The sequence below is a fragment of the Rhinoderma darwinii genome, chromosome 11, assembly GCF_050947455.1.
Source record: "Rhinoderma darwinii isolate aRhiDar2 chromosome 11, aRhiDar2.hap1, whole genome shotgun sequence".
NCBI classification, from domain to species: domain Eukaryota; kingdom Metazoa; phylum Chordata; class Amphibia; order Anura; family Rhinodermatidae; genus Rhinoderma; species Rhinoderma darwinii.
Window position 1 is genome coordinate 30,925,389 of NC_134697.1, and position 27,793 is coordinate 30,953,181.

The 27,793-nt window shown below is 45.2% G+C and overlaps 1 protein-coding gene across 4 annotated transcripts in view; it reads right to left on the reverse strand.

The window, feature by feature from the left end:
- Positions 1-27,793, reverse strand: part of IDE (insulin degrading enzyme) — a 96,713-nt gene that overhangs the window by 57,297 nt on the left and 11,623 nt on the right. For all 4 annotated transcript variants that reach the window (XM_075840991.1, XM_075840990.1, XM_075840989.1 and 1 more), the window contains exons 2-5: positions 24,234-24,418; positions 20,330-20,537; positions 18,715-18,884; positions 8,647-8,769 (exon numbers count right to left, since the gene is read on the reverse strand). In XM_075840991.1, the coding sequence (XP_075697106.1) occupies positions 8,647-8,769; positions 18,715-18,884; positions 20,330-20,537; positions 24,234-24,393 (661 nt within the window). In that variant the 5' untranslated portion in view covers positions 24,394-24,418. The remainder of the gene's footprint in view (positions 1-8,646; positions 8,770-18,714; positions 18,885-20,329; positions 20,538-24,233; positions 24,419-27,793) is intronic.

The window sequence follows — 27,793 nt, forward strand, 5'->3', positions numbered from 1 at the left end:
GAGGTACTTGATGATATCACTTACTATAACCCAATGTTGCCCATTATAATCATTAATCTGAGGGAATGATGGGGTTAATTACTATTAGGGCTTATTCACATGGCGGTGTTTGGTCTGTGATATACGGATCATGTCAACTGCATTTCCCAGACCGTACACCGTTTAAGAAGCCGGGCTCCTAGTATCAGTTATCTATGATGCTAGGAGTCATTGCCTCCGCGCGGGAAACCAGCCCTGTACTGTAATCCTAGGCAGTGACTCCTAGCATCAACCACACTAGCGGCGCGAGCAACACAGGCACGTCATCAGAAACCCACCGATTATCATTGGTGGCAGAGGAGAAAGGGGGGGGAGGAGCGTTCCTCCCTCCTACTGTGACGCGGTCGGCACTAATGACGAGTGGAGCGGGTACTGAAGGTTCTCTTCATTAATTTCAATACGAAGCTGTGCAGCAGCTCAGCATCGAAATACATAAATTGGCGGTATCAAGCAGTTTGCCTCCGCACAGCATCGAAATAGGGATGCACGATTCATTGAAATCTCGATACTAATACATAGTTCTGCGAGGAGAGCCTAGGGAAGCTGACGGAAAGGGTATGAGAACTAAGAACTGCACCCTCTTATTTCTAGCAACCAGTTCCTACGGATAAACCAACAGGTTCCGATGGCCTCTGTCTCTACTCTTACCAGAATTCAGGTTTATGGGGGAAGTCCAGGGAGATCACTGACAGATATCCAAAGTGTAGAGCTAACTTAAAAGGGGCGCTCCCCTATGGACAATCCCTTCTTGTTGGATGGGTCCCTTGACAATAAGCTGATCACAGAGGGTCACCCTGCTGGGACTCCAAGCGATCAATGAATCAGAGAAGTATTATGACATTTACTTACTTATAGTATGGTGCCATCTGGTGTTCAAAGTGTATAGCAATGTGCACATCCACCTAATGAGCGGAGTGCTGGTGGGCACGCATGCTCAGTCACTTTCCCCACAGCCAGGTCCCTGCACAGGGAACCTTTGTTCACTGCAGAGCAGCCAATAGAAATAGCTTTCTGCCCTGCTTGTCAGGAAAGGAGCAGAGCCTCCGGAGTAACATGGCAATATAGAGGAGGAGAGCTCTTCTCACCTTGTTTGTTTCAGGTTTGGAATTCAGCAGAAAATAAGCCCTTTTGTTACCTACAAAAGCTCTGCAACCTCACAGCCGATATGAACCCTGCACATGCCCACTTAGTCTGTGGGTTAATGTTTCTCCTTTTCGATTATATTTTTACAGGTTTCTAAAAAAGTGCATAGTGTGGATGTCACAGTATATATCTTCACTACTCTGGATCCTAGGTTAATTATCGGCAAGAAATGTTAGCAGGTACTATATCCGCAGCTGCCAAGGCGGGGAGGAGGTTGATTCTGCTCAGAGCCCCTCCATCAGCAGCAGCACCAAGGAGGGGACAGAGGGGGGGGGGGAGGATTTTACATGATAGAAACACTGCAAATTACTTTAAAATTGGCCATTTACACATGCAACGGAAATTTTGTTGTCGATTTTTTTGCCACTTCACAACGTATAAAACATGCTGCATAGGCACATACAACATTAAGGAAAAATATCTAGCGTTACAGACAATTGTTTTGCAGTCAGCTACCATGGCACAGAATAGTGCAATCCTCTTTCCTCTGATCTAGAAGTGCTCGATAGCTAGTCAATGTCTGAGCCAAATCCACAAAGTGGGGGGCGCATGCGCGCAGCTGAACATGGTGGACGCGTTCTAACCAGGCTCCGCACCTCGTGAAGGCATCCCAGCATATATATCGCTAACAGCAGACATCGAGACCCATAAAAGATAGGAGAGGTACCTTAGATGCCAGGGCACCCACCTATGGCCAGAGGGAGCGGCAGACGGGGTAAGCAAACCCAGGCTCAGAGGTCCGTGGCAGACATGCTGATGGCGGCGCCGAACATGGCAGGGGACACAGATACAGCCCAGCACATCGGTGTTATCACAGGACTATCCTGTGCTCCTGCGGGAGCATGGCAGTGCATCACCATCGCAGGCACAGGAGGATTTACAAGCTGAGGGCCCGATCCCAGACCTGGGACTGCCGCAGCCAGCGCCCCTTCAAGTGCCACAGCACTCGCCCATGCCGCCGGCCATTACTTCCGGATTGACAGAGGACGCCATCTTTTCCTGCATATCGAGAGCTATGCAAGCTCAGATGGGGGAAATAAGCTCCAAGATCGCCGCTGTACACCAAGATTTACATAAAAAGTGGGGGCTCATATGCAGGCTATTGAAACCAAAATGACCTCCATCACTGCAAGAGTTAACCAGAATACCAGATTTATGGGAGGACCTGCAGGAGCAATTGGAGGAAGCGAACACCAGAATTGAGGACCTGGAAAACAGATCCCGACGCTATAATTTCAGGATCAGAGGGGTCCCGGAATCTCAGACGGAGGTACCGGCGGTGGTTCGTATGCTACTCACTACCTTGATACCGGATATATCGGAATCACATATGGAAATTGACCGGGCCCATAGAGCATTGACGGCCATGAGGAGGGATGGTCTTCCCAGAGATATTATAGTGAAACTCCACTATTACTCGATTAAGGAGAAAGTGATGGAAAGAGCTAGGAAGCTTCCGGTGATCACCATTTGTAATACAGTGGTGCAGGTATTTGCTGATCTGGCTCCCCAAACCATTCAAAAAAGGCGGATGCTTCGTCCTATCTTGCAGACCCTCAAACACCATGCTATCCCATACCGGTGGCCATTCCCATTTAGTCTCCTTTTCATGCGCAATAACAGGCAATATGGCTTCTCTACGCTACAGGAAGGGGAGGATCTGCTGAGGGACTTACATATTCTACCATCCCAGGATAAGTCCAGCTTCCCCCGACTCCCTACACAGGATCCCCCGCTGTCACCAATATGGCGCACCCAAGGAGGCCGTTCAGAGGCGCCTCGGGAACAGAGGATGGACTCTCGTCGGCAACAATCGAATCCTCCATGACAGATAGGAGGTCGAATATAGAAGCAGTTATTTTCTTTCTCTTTATTCTTCATATCGGCCGGAGATGTCTTCAAACAACACTGATGTTGAGTTTCAGCCTGATACCGCCAGTTGCAGTTCTCAGCGGACTGGGAGCCGGGGCTCCATACGTTGGGGTAGTTAAGGGGATTTTTTTTGATTCCCACTTATAGTAATGAAAGTTTGTTTATAAGCTGGCCCGAACAAGGCGAGGAAGGTTCTTGATGTATCAAGGTCGCAGTGAGTTGGTATCCCGGTTACAGATATGTTCGTTTAAAAATGTGAAGTATGCTTTACCTTATTATTAACATGTGAATGCCTATTACGCTCAGGGATGATATAGGTTAAGGGGTTGAATGTCTGGGTATATATTTACGGAAATGCTGTGCCTTCACGACGGTCTGCTGCCCCCTTTTTGCAGTCTTTTCTTGACAGCCTAGTCGGTAGACTATGTTCGGTACTATTGATATTTTGTGTCTGTCCTATTTTTGTTCTGTCTTACTCCCTTACCTTTCCTATTCTTGAACTTTGTCTCTATGGCTGGATCCCAATCAGCACATGGTTCTACCTCCTGCTTTAGGATGGCGGTCCTGGAATCTGCTAAGACCTATAGTTTACTCACACAATGTGCAGGGCCTTAATTCCCCGATCAAGCGTCGAAAAGCTTTCTTGTACTATAAATCCTCTCATGTTGATATACTATTTCTACAGGAAACGCATTTCTCTACCTCCTCTGCTCCATCGTACTTTCATAGACACTACTCACAAAATTTTTTGGCTAGTACCTCTACTAAGCACAGGGGAGTGGGCATATGGCTGTCTCGGTCGGTCCCGTTTACATCTCACAAAACGATCTCTGATCCAGATGGCAGGTACATCTTTGTCTCGGGTCTGTTACACGAATCTCCAATAACCTTTATTAACTACTATGCCCCGAACTCCAATCAACCGGCGTTCTTCCAAGGCATGTGGCGCAAGCTCCACTCATCGATAGAGGGCCCGATAATTATGGGTGGGGATTCTAATATCGCCTTAGACGTGTCCATGGATAAATCCCACGCATCCAAGGTGCGACTTATTCCTCCTACGTCAACCAGCATACAAGTAGTACGTTTCTTCCATTCGGTGGATGTCATAGATGTCTGGCGGGATTTTAATCCCACAGCAAGGGATTATACTTATTTCTCCTCAGCCCATAATATTCACACCCGTATTGATCATGTTCTGCTGTCAACTAGCTTACTCCCTAAGGTCACGTAGGATTTTGGCTACACCCTGGTCTGACCATGACCCGATTGTGGTTCGGCTGTCAGATTTATGTGGGAGACCGCCTATCTCCTCTTGGAGATTGAATGAGTCACTACTATCGGATCAGGAGATAGTTAAAGAAATCCAAAGGGAATTGGACACATATTTCCTACTTAATAAGGCACCAGACACCTCAATTATGTCCAATTGGGCGGCTCACAAAGCAGTGATTAGGGGAAAATTCATCCAGATAGCCTCGCGTAATAAGAAACGGTCGAAAGAGGTACTGGCGTTAAAGGAAAGGAAGTTTGCGGATCTGTCCAAGCAATTTAAAAACAGACCCTTCAGCAGATATTAAAGCAAAATTAGCGGAAGCTAGAACAGAATTAAATTTATGTCTGACAAGTTGGGCGGAAAAAAGCCTGCGATGGTCACAACATAAGTTTTTTTCACAAGGGGACAAACCGGGAACATTACTCTCCAGACGCCTCACGCCCCGATTTAACACCTCAACACCACCGAAATTGCGCTTGGATCTTTATCACAGAACCCCACAAAAGTTTTAAATGCCTTTCAGGATTTTTATTCAGCTTTGTATTCAGCACCACCTCAGTTTGATAAAAATAAGGCTAAGGTCTTGCTGGAAACAACATTCCCTACTAAACTTTCGCAAGGGGACAGAGAAACACTGGATGCTGAATTTAGCTTGGAAGAGGTATTGGATGTTATTAAAAATCTGAAGGCTCACAAAGCCCCGGGGCCAGATGGGTTTTCCTCAGGTTATTACAAACACTTTAGGGAGGTCTTGGCCCCACACATGGTTGAACTGTTCAATGCTTATCGGGAGGGTAATAATTTGCCTCCTTTTTCGAATTTAGCTTACATACATCTCATTCCCAAGCCTCATAAGGATCATACAGATCAGGCCAATTACCGCCCGATATCCCTTCTCGATGTGGATCTTAAGATTATGACAAAAATTCTGGCGGTTAGATTGAATTCCTTCCTCGCCACATATATACATAAGGACCAGGCGGGATTTATACCCTTCCGCCAGGCGGAGGACCAGACGAGACGGGCTGTGGACATTTCAGCAGTCCACTCGGGGTGGGATGGTACTTTCGGATGTCAAAGTATGTTATTAAGCCTTGACCTTCAGAAAGCCTTTGACTCGCTATCCTGGGAATATTTGTTTTATGTCCTTGAAAGAATGGGCTTTGGTTCTGGCTTTTTGTCTATTCTTAAGATCTTATATTGTCTCCCTACAGCAAAAATAAATTCTAGGGGATTTATGTCGGGAGCCTTTCCAATATGCAGAGGAACGCTACAGGGTGCCCGCTATCGCCTTCCCTGTTTGCGCTGGCTATTGAGCCGCTGGCCAATCTCATACGAAATTCTCCCGACATTAGGGGAGTGAAGGTGGGAGAAGTAGAACATAAATGTGCATTGTTTGCGGATGACATTCTGCTTTTCATATCGACACCTCTTACATCCTTGCCAAATCTCTTTCATATTCTTGATCAGTTTGGCAAGCTGTCTGGGCTTAAGGTCAACCACTCCAAGTCGGTGGCAATGAATCTTACATTGCCAATTGGGGTAGTGAAGCTCCTAAAACTTAACTTTGATTTTCATTGGGAAGCACGTAGATTGACGTATTTAGGTATCAAATTGACGCCCACCATAGAGTCCCTCTACAAGGACAACTTCCCTCCACTTTTTCAACAAATAGCTACAGATCTCACTAGATGGTCCCCTCTTAATCTCTCATGGTTTGGTCGCATTGCCTCCATCAAAATGACGATTTTGCCCAGATTGCTCTATTATTTTCGCACGCTCCCTATCGTGGTCCCTCAGAAGGCGCTTTGACAAATCCAAGGGCTCATTATGTCGTTTATTTGGGGTTCTAAAAGACCAAGAATACAGAGACAAACATTTACCCCTAAAACTGCGGGGGGTCTGGGGGTTCCCAATATCCAACATTACTACCATGCAGCACGTCTTGCGCAGTTTACAGATATGTATGCGAGACCATACTGCCCCCAGTGGACGCAAATTGAAACGGCCGCATGGACCCGTTTCCCGCTGGAAACGCTACTGTGGATGGAGTCCTCGGACAGACCTCCGGTTCTCTCCCCTGTGCTTTCTCAGATGTTACAGCTGTGGGACTCGCTTAGAAAGAGATTCCATATTAAAATCACCCCATAATCCACTTATGACTATCACGGGTAATTCTGCCTTTCCTCCGGGTCTGCGTAGAATGGAATTCCGGTGATGGCTCAATAAGGGGTTTTACAGGATTAAGGACTTCTTTATAGGGGGGGGGGGGGGACATTAGAATTTTGGATTACTTTGAGGACTCACACTCGATGCCCCCATCAGAGCATTTTAGATACATCCAGATGCACCATTTCTTGTTGGACTGGAAATCCAGGCAGGGGGACATCAGTACATTGACCACTTTTGAACGGCTGTGCTGGCTTTCTGGCCTACGACGTAAAATATCCACGATATATTCCGATCTGGTTACTCCGGAAGGTAAACTCCCTTACATGACTCGATGGGAACACGATTTAGGTACGGGGGTGGAATTGGAGCAGTGGCGGGAGAAGGCATGTATGACCTCGAAACTATCAATCAATACATCCTTGGTGTAAGCGGGTTATAAGGTATTAATGAGATGGTATATGGTCCCCACTCGTATAGCTCGATTTAATCCATCGGTGGATATTCACTGCTTTAGGGAATGTGGCGCGGAGGGCACGCTAATGCATATTCTATGGGAGTGCCCAATGGTTGCCACCTTTTGGAACCAGGTATACCAGCTTATTAACACAGTGATCCAAGTCAAACCCCCCAAAGATGTGATTACGGCACTGCTATGCGGTCCTATTCTTGAGGTTCGTGCCCCCGCACGTAAATTTCTCCGACATGTGTTCCTGGCAGCTAAAATAACTATTGCTAGGGCCTGGCGAACACCCACGTTGTCTATGGATCTCATGGATAATGGTCAATGACCGCCTAACACATCTGCTGGCTGGTACATTAGACGAATTTGATGCCATTTGGGACCCATGGAGGCATCACACACTTTCGTGAATACATAGAGATGGTTACGAAACCCTTCTACCCTACACCTTTCCTTCCCCCCCTCCCTATCCTTCTCTTGGTTATTGTGTGTTTTTCTTTTTTTCTCTCTTTTCTCGCTCCCATAGAGGCCACGTTATGGTACTCTATAAAGCAATGTGATGTCAAGGATAGTTACCTATGTTAGCAATGAATACATTTATATACTATATATTTAGCAGGAGTTTTGACATCATGACAGATATGTAATGTGAGATTTATTGGAGGCCATGTTGGTCTAATACTTTGTTAATTGTATTACTGAAATGCAAAAGTTGACTGCGAGTCTGTGTTATTACTAGATTATTATTTTATAAAACTGTTTAATAAAAAACTATTGAAAACAAATCCACAAAGTGATGTCAATTTATACTTAGACTAAACTAAGCAGAAGCCACCTATTCCTGAGTGTATGTATGTACTAAGGCTGGGTTCACACAACCTATTTTCAGGCGTAATGGAGGCGTTTTACGCCTCGAATTACGCCTGAAAACACGGCTCCAATACGTCGGCAAACATCTGCCCATTCATTTGAATGGGTTTGCCGACGTACTGTGCCGACGACCTGTAATATTACGCGTCGCTGTCAAAAGACGGCGCGTAAACTAACAGCCTCGTCAAAGAAGTGCAGGACAATTCTTGGGACGTAATTGGAGCAGTTTCTCATTGAATCCAATAAAGAACAGCTCCAAATTAAGTCCGTAATTGACGACTCGCAAAACGCGAATACGAGCAATTACGTCTGAAATGCAGGAGCGGTTTTCTCCTGTAAACAGCTCCGTAATTGCCGTTATCGTGTGCACATACCCTAAGGCTATGTTCACACAGAGTTTTTTGCAGGAGGAAAATCTGCCTCAAAATTCCGTTTGGAATTTTGAGGCAGATTTTCCTCTGCCTGCACTCAGATTTTCACAGCGTTTTTCGCACGCGGCCATTGAGCGCCGCGTGCATAAAACTCCGCGAAATAAGCTTTCTCTGCCTCCCATTGATGTCAATGGGAGGTCAGGAGCGTAAACGCCCGAAGATAGGGCACGTCCCTTCTTTTTTCGGCGCGTTTTCAGCATCAAAAAACTCCATCTGAACTGGCCCTTACAGTGATCGTGTTACAGAACGTGCTGTGTAGTACATACCCACTTTAAAGGAAATTTTGGTACACTGCCAATAAATAATTTAAAAATTTAGGGCATACAAGAAAGAAAAAAAACAAAAACAAAATATATATATTGCACTAGATTTTTTTATATTACCTCTTCCAAGTACACAAATAGACATGAGGTTAGAAGAATAATAAGTGGAGTGAAATTTCAGCAATTCTTGCCGCACATCCAGCCCTTCTTGTGTAGGCCTGGTTTCAAGAGTAAGCTTGTTGCCTAAAAGAGAAAAACAGATTACTGAAAAATGTGTATTTCTATTAAAAAAAAAAAAAAAAAAACCTAAAGAAGGCCATCAAAAGGAAGTAGCCTTGTCATTTGTTATAAATACACTAGTTTTGTTCCTACAGCTACTATGAAGACCTATGTGTCTCTATGGTAACAGGCTACAAACAGGATTCTGCAGTTACTCACCTTCTATAAGCCCCCTACTTCTTGCTAAACACACATTTCTTTAGGTAATAAGCATTTCACAATTGGTAAAATACAGCCGGTCAGTACACCATTTAACAATAAGTTCTCCCTAGTCATGTTTCTCTTTACTCCTCTAATACATGAACTTTCACAAAAATCACATCACTGCATGGACACTAGCTTATGGAAGAAAAGTAAATATTTAATAGTATTGATTGGGTGGTGAAAACATTTCAAAACTAAGTATAATATTAAGGAAAAAAAACAAACCCAAAAAAAAAAACCCCCTTAGCTATGTATACATTGATTGTATTGTTCTTGGCTGTATACATAAAACGGTTTTCCAGGACTATAATAAATCGATGGCCTATTCTTAGAATAGGCCATTAGTTTCAGATCAGTGGCGGCCTGACTTCCAGCACCCTCATCACTGTTTAGTTTACAAGGTACAGCGCTGTACATTTAGGCGTGGTATTGCACCTCAGTCCCATTCACATGAGCTGCAGCACCAGGAACAGCCACTGTGCCTGGTAAACAATTAACCCCTTAAGGACGCAGCCTAGTTTTGGCCTTAAGGCTCAGAGCCCATTTTTCAAATCTGACATATTTCACTTTATGTGGTAATAACGTGGGAATGCTTAAACCTACCCAAGCGATTCTGAGATTGTTTTCTCGTGACACATTGGGCTTCATGTTCGTGGTAAAATTTGGTCGATATATTCAGTGTTTATTGGTGAAAAATTGCAAAATTTAGAGAAAATTTTGAAAAAATTGCATTTTTCAGAATTTAAATGCATCTGCTTGTAAAACAGACGGTTATACCACCCACAATAGTCACTAGTTCACATTTCCCATATGTCTACTTTAGATTGGCATAGTTTTTTGAACATTCTTTTATTTTTCTTGGACGTTACAAGGCTTAGAACATAAACAGCAATTTCTCATATTTTTAAGAAAATGTCAAATGCCTTTTATTTAAGGTACCTGTTCAGTTCTGAAGTGGCTTTGAGGGGCCTATGTATTAGAAACCCCCATAAAGCACCCCATTTTAAAAACTAGACCCATCAAAGTATTCAAAACAGCATTTAGAAAGTTTTTTAACCCTTCAGTCATTTCACAGGAATTAAAGCAAAGTGGAGGTGAAATTTGCAAATTTCATTTTTCTTGCGGAATTTCCATTTTATTCATTTTTTTTCTGTAACAGAGAAGGTTTTCCCAGAGAAACACTACTAAATATGTATTGTCCAGATTCTGCAGTTTTTAGAAATGTCCCACATGTGGCCCTACTGCGCTCGTGGACTAAAACACAAGCCCTAGAAGCAAAGAAGCACCTAGTGCATTTTGAGGCCTCTTTTTTATTAGAATATATTTTAGGCAGCATGCCAGGTTTGAAGAGGTGTTGAGGTGCCAAAACAGTAGGAATCCCCCAATAGTGACCCCATTTTGGAAACTACACCCCTCAAGGAATTCATTTATGGTTGTTACCATTTTGACCGCACAGTTTTTTCACAGCACGTATTTGAATTGGGCTGTGAAATGAAAAAAATGTCATTTTTTCCAAATAAATGTCATTTGTGATCAAAATTTCTTATTTTCACAGGGAACAAAATACCCCATTTGGTTGCCCAATTTGTCCTTAGTGTGGCAATACCCCATTTGTGGTGATAAACTGCCGTTTGGGCCCATGGGAGGGCTCAGAAGGAAAGGAGCGCTATATGTTTGTTGGAGTCCAGATTTTGCTGGATTGGTTTTTGGGTGCCATGTCGCATTTGCAGAGCCTCAGGGGTATCAAAGCAATGGAAACCCACCAAAAGTGACCCCATTTTGGAAACTACACCCCTCAAGGAATTCATTCATGGTTGTTGTTAGCATTTTGAGCACACAGTTTTTTCACAGCACCTATTTCAATTGGGCTGTGACATTAAAAAAATGAAATTTTTTCCAATAAGATGTAATTTTTTATCAAAATTTCTTATTTTCACAGGGAACAAAATGCTCAATTTTGTTGCCCAATTTCTCCTGAGTGCAGCAATACCCCATTTGTGGCAATAAACTGCCGTTTGGGCCCATGGGAGGGCTCAGAAGGAAAGGACCACCATCTGGCCTACTGGGGATTTTCTAGTGCGAAGTCATGTATGCAGAAGCACCTGAGGTACCAGTACAGTTGAAACCCGCAAGAAGTGACCCCGTTTTAAAAACTACACCCTTAAGGCATTCATCTAGAGGTGTAGTGAGCATTTTGACCGGAGACCTACACCCCATAAACTGTAATGTGGGTTCTCCCGGGTATGGCAAAACCCTACATGTGGCTGTTATCAGCTGCCTGGGCACACAGCAGGGCTCAGAGGGGAAAGACGAGGGGGGATAAGCTGTGCGGAGTGCATCAGGGTAAGTAAAATTGGGGTAAATTATAAACCAAGGGATGTATGATAAATTTTAAAACACTCTTTCATACAGAGCTCTGGTTATTCGGGACACGTGTCACATTGATATATTGTGTCATCCCTTATCACCCTCTTATAGCAGACTTTGCACCTCTTTTGACTTTTTCCCTTCTTGCCAGTTTGGGGAACTTCCCCTGGAAAGTGTTGCCCTGGTACGATGCGTGTGGCCCCGCTTCCAGAAGTACTGGGTGCCCCCCCTTCTTGGTCCCTAAAGATTAGGTTCTTGATAATCACCTCTTGAAATTCCAGGAAAGTTCCCGTCTGGCCTGCACATCGACATAGCACGTACGCATTGTGCAATGCCATCTGTATGAGGTGCCCGGCCAGCTTCTTATACCACACCGCATGGCGCTGTAGGGCTTCAGGGCTTGATCTTACAAGTCCATCCCTCCCATGTACCTATTGTAGTCCAGGATGCAGTCTGGTTTGGGGGTGGCCTTTCCTTCATATATCCTAAACCTGTAGGTATACCCTGATGCACTCTCACAGCTTATACATCTTCACGCCATACCTTGCCCTCTTACCTGGCAGGTACTGGCGGAATTGAACCCTCCCTTTAAAATGTACCAGGGACTCATCAATAGAAATACACTTCTCGGGGTGTATGCTGGGGAAAACCGGGCACTGGAACGGTCTAATAGGGGTCTCCGTTTATACAAACGGTCAAAACTGGGGTCATCTCGGGGTGGGCACGGCTCATTATCAGTATAATGTAAGAAGCGAAGTATTGCCTCATTTATTTATTTTTTTAGGTTCCAGTTCAGTTCTGAAGTTGCTTTGAGGGGCCCATATATTAGAAACCCCTATGAAATACCCCATTTTAGAAACTAGACCCCTCAAAGTATTCACAACAGCATTTAGAAAGTTTATGAACCCTTTAGGTGTTTCACAGAAATTTAGAGCAAAGTAGAGGTGAAATTTAAATTTATTTTTTTGTCAGAAAATCCTCTTTATACAATTTTTTTTATAACACAAAAGGATTTATCAGTGAAACGCAAATTAATACGTATTGCCCAGATTCTGCAGTTTTTAGAAATATCCCACATGTGGCCCTCGGGCGGTAATGGACTGAAGCACCGGCCTCCGAAGCAAAGGAGCACCTAGAGCAGGGGTCGGGAACCTATGGCTCGCGAGCCAGATATGGCTCTTTTGATGGCCGTATCTGGCTCGCAGACAGGGCTCCTACCCAGTGGCGTAACTACCGCGGTAGCAGCAGTAGCGGCTGCTACGGGGCCCGGGGCTTGAGGGGGCCCGTGCCGCCAGCCGACACGCCCTCCCAAATGCCCGGTGGCGCCGCTAGCAGCCGTTATGGCTGCTACAGGGGTAGCACCGCTACTGTGGGGCCCGCGCCGCCGAGCCTTACACAGGCACTCTCATGCCTGTAGGTGTCGCTAGCACCGGAGGGGGCCCCGGTGCTAGCGGCAGCCAAATACATGTATTAGCGCTGAATGGCCGGGCATGTTCCGTGCCTGACCATCCAGTGCCTTACAATGACACTGATTGGCTAGCGGCGCGATGACATCATCGCGCCGCTTCCATGCTTGGAAGGTGCTGATTGGCGGGGCAAGTCATTCTGCCCCGCCAATCAGCGTCATTGAAGGACGCTCATTCAGCTCCTGCAGACATGCTCAGAAGAGAGCATGTCTGCATCGCCAGTGAACAGCGTGGGAACCGGAGAATGTGAGTATGTCAACTTTATATATTTTTTTTCCTCAGAAAAATGTGAATGGCATTATCTATAGTGGGGGGGGGGTCTATCTACAGGGGGGGGGGGGGTCGTCTTTATGTGGGCTATTATATATAGGGGGGTCTATATGTGGGGCAGTAGCTACAGGGGGGTCTATATGTGGGGCAGTAGCTACAGGGGGGTCTATATGTGGGGGTGTGGGCCACTATCTACAGGGGGGTCTATATGTGGGGCAGTATATGTGAGACACTATACAGGGGTGGGCTATATGTAGAGCACTATCTATAGGGGAGCTATTTTTTAGGGTACTTTCTATAGGGGTGGGCTATGTGTGGGACACTATATTCAGGGGTGGGTTACCTGTGGGGCACTAGCAACAGGGTGGCTATATGTAGTGCACAGTCTACAGGGGTGGGCTATATGTGGGACAATATCTACAGAGGTGGGCTATACGTGGAGCACTAACTATAGGGGAAGCTATATGTAGGGCAGCACGGTGGCTCAGTGGTTAGCACTATTGCCTTGCAGCTCTGGAGTCCATATGTGGGCACTATCTACAGGGGCTTCTATGTAGGTCACTATCTACAGGGGGCACTATCTACAGGGGGCACTATCTACAGGGGGCACTATCTACAGGGGGCACTGTGTGTGTGTGTGTGTGTGTGTGTGTGTGTGTGTGTGTGTGTGTGTGTGTGTGTGACAGTTATATTTAGATGTGTTGAGAATTGTAACTTTGTTTACAGGTGCAGAAATGTTTTAAAAGTGAGAAGCTGAAGACATCTAAACGGAAAACTGCAGAAGTGGGTCATGGCCGGGAGAAATCCATCATAGATGTCTGAACCGGAGGGAGAAGAAAAGAACTAGAATCTGAGACGTCACCGGTGAGTCACTTAATGTAAATGTTTATTCTGCCTCTAATCAGTAATGTAGTCACTGTATGATCTGCAGCGAGATGATGGTGGTATGTTTTTTTTTGTGAAACCGCATCTCCCAGCATATCCTTATCATTGTTTCGGCCATGCTGGGAGCTGTAGTTTTACGCCGTACAAACCTATGCGCAGTGGCGTAAATACCGCTATAGCAGCCGTAGCGACATCTACGGGGCCTGCAGCATGAGGGGGCCTGTGCCACCCGCCGGCACAGCCCCTCCCATGGCCGCAGGCTCCGCTAGCAGCCGCTATGGCTGCTACAGCGCGACGCCACTGAACGGGTTGTTCCTACAAAAGACATGCATCCCCTATCCACAGGACAGGGGATACATGTGGGATCGCTGGGACGCCCAGCGATGAGGAGCACGGGGGACCGAAAGTCCCCCCTAAGTTCTCCATGACAAACCTCGGACTTCCGGTGTCTGTGTCGGCAGCTCCATGGAAATGACTTGCGCACCGGTCGTGCTTGTGCGCATGCGTGACCAGCGCTCCTTTCATTTTTATTGAACTGCGCAGACGCCGGAAGTCAGAGGTTAGTCATGGAGAACTTCGGGGGACTTTCGGTCCCCCGTTCTCCTTATCGCTGCCAGCGATCACACATGTATCCCCTATCCTGTGGATAGGGGATGCATGTCTTTTGTAGGACAAACTATAGGCCGTTTTTTTTTGGGGGGGGTCTGTATGGCGTAATCTACAGGAGGGTTCTGTATGGCGTTATCTACAGGGGGGTCTGTATGGCGTTATCTACAGGAGGGTTCTGTATGGCGTTATCTACAGGTGGGGCTGTATGGCGTTATCTACAGAGGGGGCTGTATGGCGTTATCTACAGGGGGGGCTGTATGGCGTTATCTACAGGGGGCTGTGTATTGTGCTATCTATAGGGGGCGCTGTGTGGTGGAATCTATAGGGAGGCACTATCTACAAGGGGGGGGGGGGTTGTGTGATACCCAGCAGAGGGGGGGGGGGCCCAGTCAAAAGTTTGCTATGGGGCCCAGTCTTTCCTAGTTACGCCCCTGCTCCTACCTGTCTATGGGAAGGATGCATGCACCGCGCTCCATCAGCCCGTGCACCGCGCTCCATCAGGCCGCGGTGCACGCTGATATTGGTAGTTCTTTGATGGCCTGATAAGCATTGGCGGCAGTGGTGAGCGGCAGGGAGCATGGACTACATTTCCCATAACTCCCTGCATAGCCGCGCCGTCTGCAAGCACGCACCTGCGTCCCCTAGTGAAGCGGCATCTGCCTCCTCCCTTGTGTCTCCCTTGGACGTTCCAGAAACCCCTGGCTGTGCTGCTGCTTTGAATGTGAACATTATAATATGGAAATTGTTACACAGCCTCATGGTCAGCAGCAGTGAGCTGCATCAATAAAGGGGCTGTGTAATACAGTGTGTCCCACCAACCCCCCCTTCACCCCTGAAAATAATCCCACATAATCCATTATATAGCCCCCCCCCAAAAAAAAAAAAAAAATATGGCCTTAAAAAACATCTGCCACCCATATTACACTCTTGGGGGCTTTAAATTAATCTCTTGTGGGCATAAGAAACTGATTTAAAGGACCACTATCAGGGCAAAGATCTGTCAATGGCCCTTTAAACATATTGTACGGCTCTCGCGGAATTATATTTCAAAATATGTGGCGTTTACGGCTCTCTTAGCCAAAAAGGTTCCTGACCCCTGGTCTATGGCATAGCCGGACGCCATTGTTTGGTGTCCGGTTGCCATAGTCACCATCGCCGGCCGCTATCGCGTAGCAGGCCGGCGATGGCAGCTTAACCCCTAAAAAGCCGCGATCTCTATAAAACGCGGCTTTTAAGGGGTTAATCAGCGGGGACACAGCGATCGGTCCCCGCTGTAGGAGCTGTGACAGCTGCTGAACAAGACAGCAGCGTCACAGCTCCTGTATGTGTCGGGAGGACGGCCGAAACGGCCGTTACTCCCGTGACGTACTATTACGTCATGGAGCGCGAACGATACAGCTGCCATGACGTAATAGTACGTCAAGGAGCGGGAAGGGGTTAAGCAGCGCAAGCACGAAAGACCATTCAAAAAGCTAATTGCAGGGGTGCCGGTAGTCAGACCCCCACAAATCTGACATATTTATGGTCTCCCCTAAAGAGAAATCTTATAGTCACGGAAAATCCCTTCACGCCGCAGCCCATTTTCGTTTTTTCCTCCCCACCTTCCAAAAGCCACACCGTCTTTATTTTTCCGTCGATATAGTCCTAGGAGGGCTTGATTTTTGCGGGACGAGTTGTCGTTTTTCATGGGACTTAATCACTGCACAGCTTGATCTCGGTAAGCCCCACACAAACTTTACCAAAGTGTCGGGATTGTGAATAATCATTGCATCCTGGCTGGAGGTGATGTCTATTCACTGTCAAGACACTTCAGTAAAGTTAATGCAGGTGTATGACAGCACAGCATGATCTCGCTGGATCACGCTGTGCTGAGTATGAATGGAGAGAAGTGTATGACGCGGATTTTGTCAGCATCATACACTTTCACAACGCCCACTTGGTCAAAAGTTAAAAAACGCCCAGTTGGGCATTAAGAAAGGTAATTAGCATAAGTCTAAAATCGCTCATAACTTTCCCAAATACGATCGTTTTTCTAAATAAAAAACAGTGTTCTATACATTACAGCACCGATCACATTATGTAGGAGATTGGGCACTTATAATGTGGTGACCGAGCCTCTTTATTTCTGTGGATGCCGGATTATATAAATCTACGATTTCGTACAGTGATTTTTGCATGGATTTATACAGAATCCCTGAACAAAAAAAATAAATGAGTAGCATGTTCTAGCACCTGCCGTATTACGGAGGTATAATCTTCTAGGGGAGAATACGGTGCCACATAGAAGGCGTAGGGCCCAAGTCTCTGTAGTACAGAATTGTAGGGGCTTAGTGTGCGTGCATGATGCCTTATACACAAGTGTATTGGATTGGATGAAAGTGGTCTGATCTTAACACATGAAAAAAAGTTTTACAAGCAGAGATAATACTTACTTATCACACAACTGTTATCCAGCAATAAAAATTATTAACATACGCCAAATAAAAAAAATAAAAAAAGGGATTTACACCTTTGTAAGCAAATTGGTTTTTGCTTTTTATTAAAAATGTATGTATTGTGTTTAACCAACTTTGACTTTTATTAAAGATTTTTATTTTTTTACTTTTTAAGATACAGCTTTTATGTATCCTGTAAACAAAGAAGCTACATTGTTCGGTCTCAACCGAGCCGTACGTTCTGCTTACATAGAAGCTGTATCTTAAAAAGTAAAAAATAAAATAAAAATATATATCTTTAATAAAAGTGAATGTGAGAATAGAGCGAGATATCAAAGTCAATTTGATTAAGAAATTAGTAATAGCTACATTGCAGGAGAAATATTATTGTAGACATGGGTGCCAATTAGTTTAGCCAAATAATTAATTTCCAGTGTCTCTAGATAAACAGAAAAAGAGGGAAACACCTGATGAGTAACACATTGTAACACCCCACCCATACACAATAGGTGGTTGTTATTCCATCTTTTACATTCAAGGGTTAATTTGGCAGCATGTGCAAGAGGTAGTGTGCCAGAATAAAATCACTGTCAAACAGTAAATGGTTATCCAAGGTGAACCAGAGCACACCAGCCAGAGCGCTGGCCACACCAGCCATAGCCGCTCCCACAGTCCAAATGGAAGGTCTTTGACCGAGCGACGTCCGGCGCCATTTTCTTGTGGACCGGAAGCCGCGGCCGGACAGTAAGATTACTACTTCCGGTCGCGGCTTCCGGACATGAGTTCTAATGCAAGCACTAGGAGCGGAGGGAGCAGATGGAGCGGCGGCGGCAGGAGCAGGTAAGTTATTTCTGTGTATGTACGTGTTTTACTACTGTATGTAAGCCTACTACACTGTGTTCGCTCAAAAAATGGCGACAGTGTGTAGGAGGTTTGAACGTTCAATCTCCTCCTTTCTCCTGGCACTAGCCAGAAGAAGGGAGGGGGGATTCTGTGAGCTCACTAGAGCGAGTGTGTTTACAACAAATTTGCAGCATAAAGCAATGTGGTTGCTTTACCACATGCCAATGCTGCAATTTTGGGAATTGCTCCATCTAGTGACCAGCGCTGGGAATTGTTATAAATTAGAATCTAATTTATAATATTTCCTGACTCGTGAAAAAATTAGAACAATGTTTAATCAATTATACACTAACTGTTTAACGAAAAAAATAAAAAAAATCATTTTTCTAGCGACACATTCCCTTTAACTCAGGTTGACAGAAATTTGAATATCAAGCATTGTCTGAACCATCCCCTAGTGTTGCACTTGGGTAAACTGGTGTAGCATATTGCATGAGTAGGCACATCATACCTGTTCACACCAAACAGATTTCCCATGTTTTTTTTTTTTTTTAATGCTAAAACCAGAATTGAATCCAGGAGAGGAGACCTATAAGATCCTCCTTTATGTATTTGTTCATTTTAGCTTCCGTTCATGGTTTTGGCTTAAAAAATAAAATAAAAAAATACTTGGAAAATTGGCAGAAAATCTGCACTGTGTGAACAAGTTCTAAAGTGTCACACAAACGCATTTTGATTTGAGAAAGAACGTGTCCTTCCTTACAGACAAAAGATACAAAGTGGGGATACATCATATTTAGGAATGCATATAAAATTTAGGGTTTGCACACCTGTTCCAAATTTATGAAAGGGGTGATTGGGTTCTCCGGTCGCCTTCTCCAGCTGGAAGAGTCTCCAGGCATCATTCATCAGGTTTTTTTCATGCTCCGAATCCACTGCATTCACTTCCCGATCTTTACAGCTCTCATCAAAAAGAGGGCCCAAGAAAAACTGGGAAAACCTGAGACAGGATTATAGAAATACATTATTATTCTTGTATTCGTCACTGACTAACAAAAAACAGATCAATTCATAACTACTTAGGCCCCATTCACAGTGTTCGTGCCATTTTTAAACACTAAAAAAAAAGTATTGAAAATTATAGATCGGCGCATACATAGACCATAATGGGTTAAACGTAGACCAAAATAGTATCCCAACGTAAACCATGACATACATAGACCAAACGGATGCTGTTTTTTTTTTTAAAAGTAACTAAAAGCGGTCTGATACGCTATTCTGTACTTCAAAGAATACGCGCCGTGACTGTTTTTTAAAATTGATCTCAATGGACGACATATGCAAACGTAATGCTATAAGTTTGTATCGTTTACATACAGTAAATCTGTTTTTTTCCTCAGTGTTCTTTTAAAAAAAAATATATATATATACACACACACACTTTTTTTTAGGTAAAAACGGACAGAAACTTACAGACATGAGTATATGCTAAACGTACACGCTATAAAAAAACAGACGTAAACAGAAAATGGTTTTATAGAACCGTGGACCATTGAAAACGTATACGCTCGGCGGATAGCACAAACGCGATGTGAATGTGTCAGTTTTGCTTGAGTAAACAAAGTTTATCTTGCGTTGCAGTTCCGTGCGACATCAGTGCGCGTCTGCGTTTATGCGTGTATGTGATCCGTATGTCACATGTTTTTTTACGTCAGCAAAAATAACTGAAGGTGGTGGGGTTTTTTTCCCCCTCATTTCTTTAGCAACTGGTGCGTGAATCACAGATGATGTCCGTGTGCTGTCAAGTTTTTTTTTTATTATCACGCATCCATTGACTTCAATGGGCTGCGTGGAGCGCAAAAACGCACCAAAATAGGACACGCAGTAAGTTTCACGCAACGGACACACGCTGCGTGAAAAACCCCACAGGTCTAAATAGCCCCATTGATTTTTATAGGTTCGTGTGGCATCAGTGAAAAAAACAAACAAAAAAAACAAAAAACGGACAGCACAACACATGGACGCGAAATACGCTCGTGTGAATAAGGCCTTTGAGGCAGAGATTACATAACAATAATAATAAAACGCTGGATACCTATTTCCCATATCTAGGCTCCAACTATCAATTAGCTGCGGTCACCAGGCGATGGTGTCTAGGTATACATGATGCAGCAGAAATGTACCATTAAAGTTGATGTCCATTTATTTGGCATGTAATGCAGCGGTGCATCTCAGGGGAGAGGGGCTCCCAAGCAGTCTATAAACGTTGTCTAATTAATGGCTGCCTCCTACATTGTTCTATAGGTTAAATGAAAGTTTGATAAGAACTGAAAAAACTCAATATTTGTCCTATCACATATATTCTGTTTCTGCCAGTGGCGCTGTGGGAGATCTAGAAAGTTACCAGCAGATCTTAGGAAAAGAACCATATCCTTTCTGCTTTACCTGTCCAATGCTCCTTCCAGGTGTTCATGGGATACATCAAAGTAATAGTTGGTATGTTCTCCACTGGTGAAGGCATTGGAGCTCCCCGCGTGTTCACTTAGAAACTGGCTGTACTCATTCTCTTTGGGGTATTTTTTTGTGCCCAAGAACAGCATGTGCTCACAAAAGTGTGCAAGCCCAGGAATGTTGTCTGGATCAGAAAGAGACCCTGTTAGGAAAGATTGCAGAGAGTTTAATAGAGTGCACATGTAGAGATGAATTGCCTGTTCACAGAGTTTTTTGCATGGAGAAAAAAAAAAAAAAAATATATATAAATCTGCTGGCGCTTTTTTTCCTACGGTTTTCTACCACAGCCATTGAAGCGAATTCAAAAACTGCCGGCAAAAAAAAAAACGCACCGAAAAACTAGCGCCGCAGGTATTTTCTGCGTCCTATTGATTTCAACGAGAGGTCAGAGGTGGTAATAAAGGACACGCTGCTTTTTTTTTTCTTCCTGCAAGCAGCCAAAAGCCACCCAGGAAAACAAAACGCCTCTGCCTACCATTAAAATCAAAAGGGGAGCAACTCTGGACGTTTTTTGGAGCAGATTCAGACGTGGTTTCCTGCGTCAAATTCAGCGCCAGAAAATTTAGCGTGAAGAGGTCCCACGGCCCCATGCACACGATCGTAATATTGACTTGCAATTACGGATGCGTAATTGCAGGTTAAACTATGGATGCATTAATTTCTACGGTGAACAGACACCTTCCTGTATATTTACGAAAGGTGTCCAGGCCGTAGAAATGACCCGCAAAAAATAGGGCAACTCCTATATTTTTTGAATCTGTGGACCGTGCTCCTATACTTTATAATAGGAGCACGGCCAGCATACACGGATGACTGTCCGCGCCTGTAATCACGGACAGTGATTACGGGTACGGCAATGTGCAGGGGGCCCAAGGTTGGATTACCAAATATAGGTTTTAAATTTTCTATATTGGAGTCAATCCAACAAGTATAAAGGAATGAATTGTAGATCTCCTCTGACCTCTGCATAAACACGCATGCCTATACAGGACTGAACTGTTTAGAGCAGCCTGTATTCTAGAGACCATGGGCCGTCAAAAACAGCCTGTGTGAGGATTGACTGACTAGAACACCTGTGTATCTGAGCTTTCCCTGGTTTACTGTCTGGCAGCGCCTTATTGAGGTATAGTAAAAAAATGCAACATGTACATAACTTATCTCTTCCAGGATGAGCCGTTCTTTCGGGCACCAGGTGAGTGGCTCTTTTATTTTTACTGAACTCCCTAGGACGAGCACAGGAACTTCTTCAGGGTCCTGTACAGTACTCATGGATTCTCCAGCTTCCTGCACAACTCTATAAGGGCATGCCCCCACGTGGCGGAATTCCTCCGCAACTGTCCACATCAATGCCGCACCTAATCCGGGTTGCGGATTACAGCTGCGGATCTGCCCAAAATGTGCAGTAAATTGATGCGGACTAGCTGCTGCGGACTGCGGGAAAAATGCTTCCCTTCTCTCTATCAGGGCAGGATTGAGAGAAGGGACAGCACTTTCCCTAGTGAAAGTAAACGACTTTCATACTTACCGGCCGTTGTCTTGGTGACGCGTCCCTCTTTCGGCATCCAGCCCTACCTCCCTGGATGACGCGGCAGTCCATGTGACCGCTGCAGCCTGTGATTGGCTGCAGCCGTCACTTACACTGAAACGTCATCCTGGGAAGCCGGACTGGAGACAGAAGCAGGGAGTTCTCGGTAAGTATGAACTTGTATTTTTTACAGGTTGCTGTATATTGGGATCGGTAGTCACTGTCCAGGGTGCAGAAACAGTTACTGCCGATCGCTTAACTCTTTCAGCACCCTGGACAGTGACTATTTACTGACGTCGCCTAGCAACACTCCCGTAATTACGGGAGCCCCATTGACTTCCTCAGTCTGGCTGTAGACCTAGAAATACATAGGTCCAGCCAGAATGAAGAAATGTCATGTTAAAAAAGCAAGACGCATCTGCAGCACACATAACATGTGCATGACAGCTGCGGACTTCATTGCGGAATTTAGAATCTCCATTGAAGTCAATGGAGAAATTCCGCCATGAGTCCGCAACCAGTCCGCCACTGCTCCGCAACAGACAGAGCATGCTGCGGACACCAAATTCCGCTCCGCAGCCTATGCTCCGCAGCGGAATTTTACTCAACGTCTAAACGAACACTTCTAAATTAAAGTGGAAGTCAATGGAGAAACGGCTCCGCTGCGGATTAACGCTGCGGAGTGTCCGCAGCGGAATTCAAGTGCAATTCCGCCACGTGTGAACCCAGCCTTATAGACAAGGACATGCTAGATCTGTATTAGTGGTCTGATTATTTTTCTTTAAAGGGGTATTCCTATCTTACACATATATGGCATTTCCATGGGCTATGACAAATTCCTGATAGATGTGGGTCTGGCCGCAGCATCCAGCAGAAAATGACGACTAGGAGGAGGTGGCCGTGCAGGCGCACGTTGCTCTCCGTTCTGTTCTACGGCAACAGCAAGCCTACTCCGCTGTTCCCGTAACTAACATAGAAGTAATGAAACAGACATTTTTGGTATATCCCATGGAAAAAATATGCATATTGTAGTTTGCGGTTTCACTGCGTATGTAAGGCTCTATTTTGCGTTGGAGCCTCGATTGCCAATTCCACCAGATTTGACAGGAAGAATAGAGTTTTTATGCAGCAGTATTCTTCCAGTCATGAAGATAGAAGTCACACAGGTATGACAGGCACACCGTGATAGTGCACCATTATAAGTCATTGCGGTCTGGCTGGCACTGGTGGTATACTACGACGCATGCGGCACTGTATTCAACACGGTTACTCCAGCTACAGACAAATCAGTATTTGCTCACAAACAGGATGTTCATAGAATAGGAATACATACAAAAGGGATCTATGTACACATTTCTCATCCACATACTATGCTCCCCCTCTTAAATACATAATTGTGAAGTATCGTGTATCAAGCATTATACATACTTAAAGGGAAAGGGTGGCAAAAAAAAAAAAAATGCAGCATGTGAATACACTAAGTAACTTTCCAATTACAGCATAAATAGGTTTGTACTAGCAACAGGTGTCACAGTACATAGGTGACACGGCAGATCTCCATGCAGAATGATACACACTACCAGTGCTCGTCCAAGGCCAACAGACCGGGATAGCCAGTAGTCCTAGAGGTGAATGGTCAAGGCAAAAATATTAAATTACTACCATCTGCATATTTTTGTCTTTTACATTAAACTAAGGCCTCATGCACACATCCTTCACCCACTTTGACGGCCGTAAAAAAAGACCCGTGTGTCAGTTTTCACTCCGTATTTGGTGTCCGTTGTGCTTCCAGACATCATCTGTTTTACACGGTCCCCAAAAGAACAAAAACGGAAGGAAGTAAGATTGTGCTGAACTTGTCACAGGGAACACCTGGAAATTTGGCCTGCCCTGCCGTTGCTTGGCAACAGATCTGCAGACAGATGCCTTCCCATGTGCAGTCAGTTATTTTGAGAGACACATAGGCTGCAATGGGTGAGACGGAACCTCAAAAACGGACAGGAGTAGGACATGTTCTATTTGTGGAACGGACACACGGATCCACGAATATAACGGAAGTGCACATGGTCCCATAGAAATGAATGAGTCAGTGTGCGATTCGTTAAAAAAATACAGATAGCACACTGAAGAAAATCACTGAAATGTGCTTGAGGCCTAGAGAGAATAGCCAGTGCCAAGTGTGCGGCCGCTCATCAGAACATAATGAAAATTGTTAGTGACATGAGAAAACTATTGTTCAGGACATTCACGTTCCTTTAGAGGACAGACATGGAACATTTGCAATGCAAAAACAGCAATTCAGAAACCTCATACCAATGTAAACATCCAGAGCAGCGGAGGATTTGTCGGTTGTGGGGTCACTTATAAGTATTGCTTTTATCCCATTGACCAGATCAACGCCCCGGTATTCTCGCTTGTCTTCTGGGGACTTTATGAGGTCATTGACAACTCGTTTGACCGCAAGGGAGTTCATTTTGCTATAGGTTTTAGATTGAAATCTGTAAAGGAAAAAAAAAAAAAAAATTACAAAAAAAATACACAATATAAAAAAAGATACAAATACAGACAAGTTACAAGAACACAAACACTAGAATATACTTCTATATAGCTGGGTAGGTTGCTCTATCCCAAAACCAGAATTCACATTCTGCTCTCTTAGGCGGGATTCACACGACCGGGTCGTTCCCGAGCCCGAGTGTCGGCCGGTAAAATCGGCCATTTTGCATAAAGTTATGCATCCGTGCCGGGCCGGGCAGATCCGGACAGTGACATCAGCGGCAGCTCCTGAAGGGGAATCCCCATGTGTTCGGGGATTCCGCTTCAGGAGTTTCCCCTGATGTCACTGCCCAGATATGGACAGAGACATCAAGCGCTCTGTCCAGGAGCGGAATCCCCGAAAGCACGGGGATTCCGCTCCTTCAAGGAGCTAAAGTGCGGCTAGCACATAGCAGAGCGGGGAGATACCTCCCTGCTCTGCTATAGTGGCGTCGCTGCAGTAGTAGCAGCAGCCGCAGCAGCAGCTGCTACTACTACTAGCGGCGCCATCGAAGGTGTCGCCGAGCCAGGGTGCTTTTAACAAGCAGGGGAAGGGAGCCAGCGCAGCGCTCCCTTCCACCTGCTGTACACCCCGGCCCTGCAGCACAGTGTACAGCGATGCCATTCGTCAGAATGGCATCAACTCCTCCTCCTCACATGCACTCTGCGCTGTGAGGAGGAGGAGATAGAGCGCAAGCGCCGGGAAACCCGGCCATCACTCGGAACACATTCCGGTGATGGCCGTGTAATACCCGGCCCCATAGACTCGTATGGGAGCCGGGCGGCCGGGTGCCCGGGCAAAGATAGAGCATGTCCTATTTTTTGACGGCCGGATTTTCCGGCCGTCAAAAAATCGGTCGTGTGAATAGCCCCATTAGGGGTCTATCATTCCTAATGCAGCCGGGTGCCGGCCGATTTATGAACGGCCGGCACCCGGCCGGGAAACCCTGCCGTGTGAATGAGGCCTTAAAGAGAACCTGTCACTAAGTTGAACTGCTTTACTGACATGAATGGCACAGTCTCCCCGATTCCAGGGCGGTTTATCTTTTTCTCCCAGTACCCCTTGTTGCAGAGTAATGGTCTACTGCTGTATTGGCTCCCCCTATGCTAATGTTTGCTGGATTTAGCCAACAGGGCATGAATTACCCTCAAGATGCCTCACACTGATTGGTCAGCATCAGAGGCAGGGAAGCTAGCTCCTCCCCTTTGGGTGACTACAGCAAATTCGCACATAGGGAGCCAACACAACCGGGGGGCATATCTCTGGAAAGAGGGGGGGGGGGTTCCGGAAAAAGAGAGACACCGTGCTATTCAGGTCAGCAAACTAGTTCAAATTCTATGACCTGGCGATAGGTCCTCTTTAAAAGGAAGAGTCTTATAATGACAACCTCTGTCCATATGTCCTATTAGGACATAAGAACGTCACAGAGGTGGGTCCCCCATTTGGCTTACATGGTCAGGTATTCATAGAGGTCTATCCAGAAGCGGCTTTCCTGGCAATAGTAACGGATTTCTGGGATTAGTGAACACCATCCCACAGTCATCAGCCGTTAAAAAGTTTTCAGGAGTCAAGCAAGGTTTTATATGAGACAAAACATTAAAAACACCGTTGCAAGTGGACAAGTGTGGTGTGGTGTGGTTTCTGGAAGAAAACAAGCAGGTTTTTCTTATCTTATACAACCATTTCCTATAGTTAACGAGAAGGATGGTGGAGGGGGGGGGGGGGGGGGGATTGACAAATGCCAGACGATGAAGTTTCATGTAATGTGTATAAGCAGTTTGACCGGATTCTACAAAACTATCAGTGGTCAGAATATTTGTGTAAAGTGGACATTAGAAGAAAAAACAAAAAAGCATGAAAAGTCTTAGGTCCCATGCACACAACTGTAAAAACACCCGTAATTACAGGCCCATAGACTTCTATTGGCCACGGGTACCTTCCCGTTTGCGTACGTGAAGGTGCCCGGGTCGTTGAAAAATATAGAACATGTCCTATTTCAGGCCGTAATTACGGCACAGGCAGGCCCATAGAAGTCTATGGGGCTCCCATAATTAAAGGTGGCTAATTACGGGAGCGTTGCTAGGCGACGTCAGGGGATTTAAATTTTTTAATATAGAGAAGCAGAGAAAATGGCGACTGAGCGATCATGTGACAATTTCCAGCACCCTTTTTTACGGGTCCGTAAATACAGGTGGAATACGTATGACAACGGACCCATATTTACAAGAGGGGAAAAATACGGTCGTGTGCATGGGGCCTTAAAGAGGACCTTTTACCCTCCCTGACGTCTATTTTAATAAATTATTGGATTACCGACGAAAAAAAGAATTCTGGAGCATCTTTCCTAAAGGAGGTTTTACACTGGACGATTATCGGGCAGACGAGCGTTCGGCAACGAGTGTTCTATGATAATTGCACAATGTACAGGGGAGCGGTCAGCAGATGAAAGAGCAAACCCGCGATTATCTGCTGGTCGTATAGTTTTAGAAAAAAGTGAAACATTATCGCTGTCGGCAGCACATCTCCCTGTGTCTCGAGAGAACAGCAGAGACCGCACATGCGCGTTACTGGCTGCACAACAGAGCAGCCCATACACGGCACATCACTAGTGACGTGTCGTATTCCCGGAAGAAAATGGATGATCAACACAGCGGCCAGAGAGTGACGTCACCCGTCATGTACCCCACGGCAGCATCTAGAAACTGGGCCAATCTGGAAAACGTAAGTACATTACAAAAGTCACATGCACATTTTAACTCTGAAAACCCCTTTAATACGTTTCTAGGAAGAATAACCGAGGAACGGCACAACACACAGTCCTAAGACAATATGTTCCAGGATAATTTCATGGGATATAATTAAGTATTTACTGAAATAGACATGTCAGGAGAGGGGACTGGTCCTTTTGAAGGACATTTCTCTGTTATTCCCGTGTGGAGGGAAATCCTTTACAGAAAGTTGTTGTGAGCCAGAAACTCCGGATTGCAACATCAGCGACCGCAACAAAGTATCACATGATAATATCACGAGCCCAAAGTAAAGCAGGAGGGGAAATTAGGATTGCATTAACTGCAAAAATATTTATCAGAGTTGTACTAGTTAACGTCCGACAGATTAACAACTGTAATTTATCGGTAAAGCTTTATAAAAGCAGACACGAATATGTTTGGAAATTGCATAAATAGCAGCTCACCAATATATTCTTATCTAAATCGCTGCCTTTTCAATTAAAAATTACGATAATACAAATAAAGTTTCACGCGAGTTCCCCATGGAGACCCTGCAAATCTATCAGCAGTCTGAATAGGACACAGGCTACACACAGCAGTAATAGGGC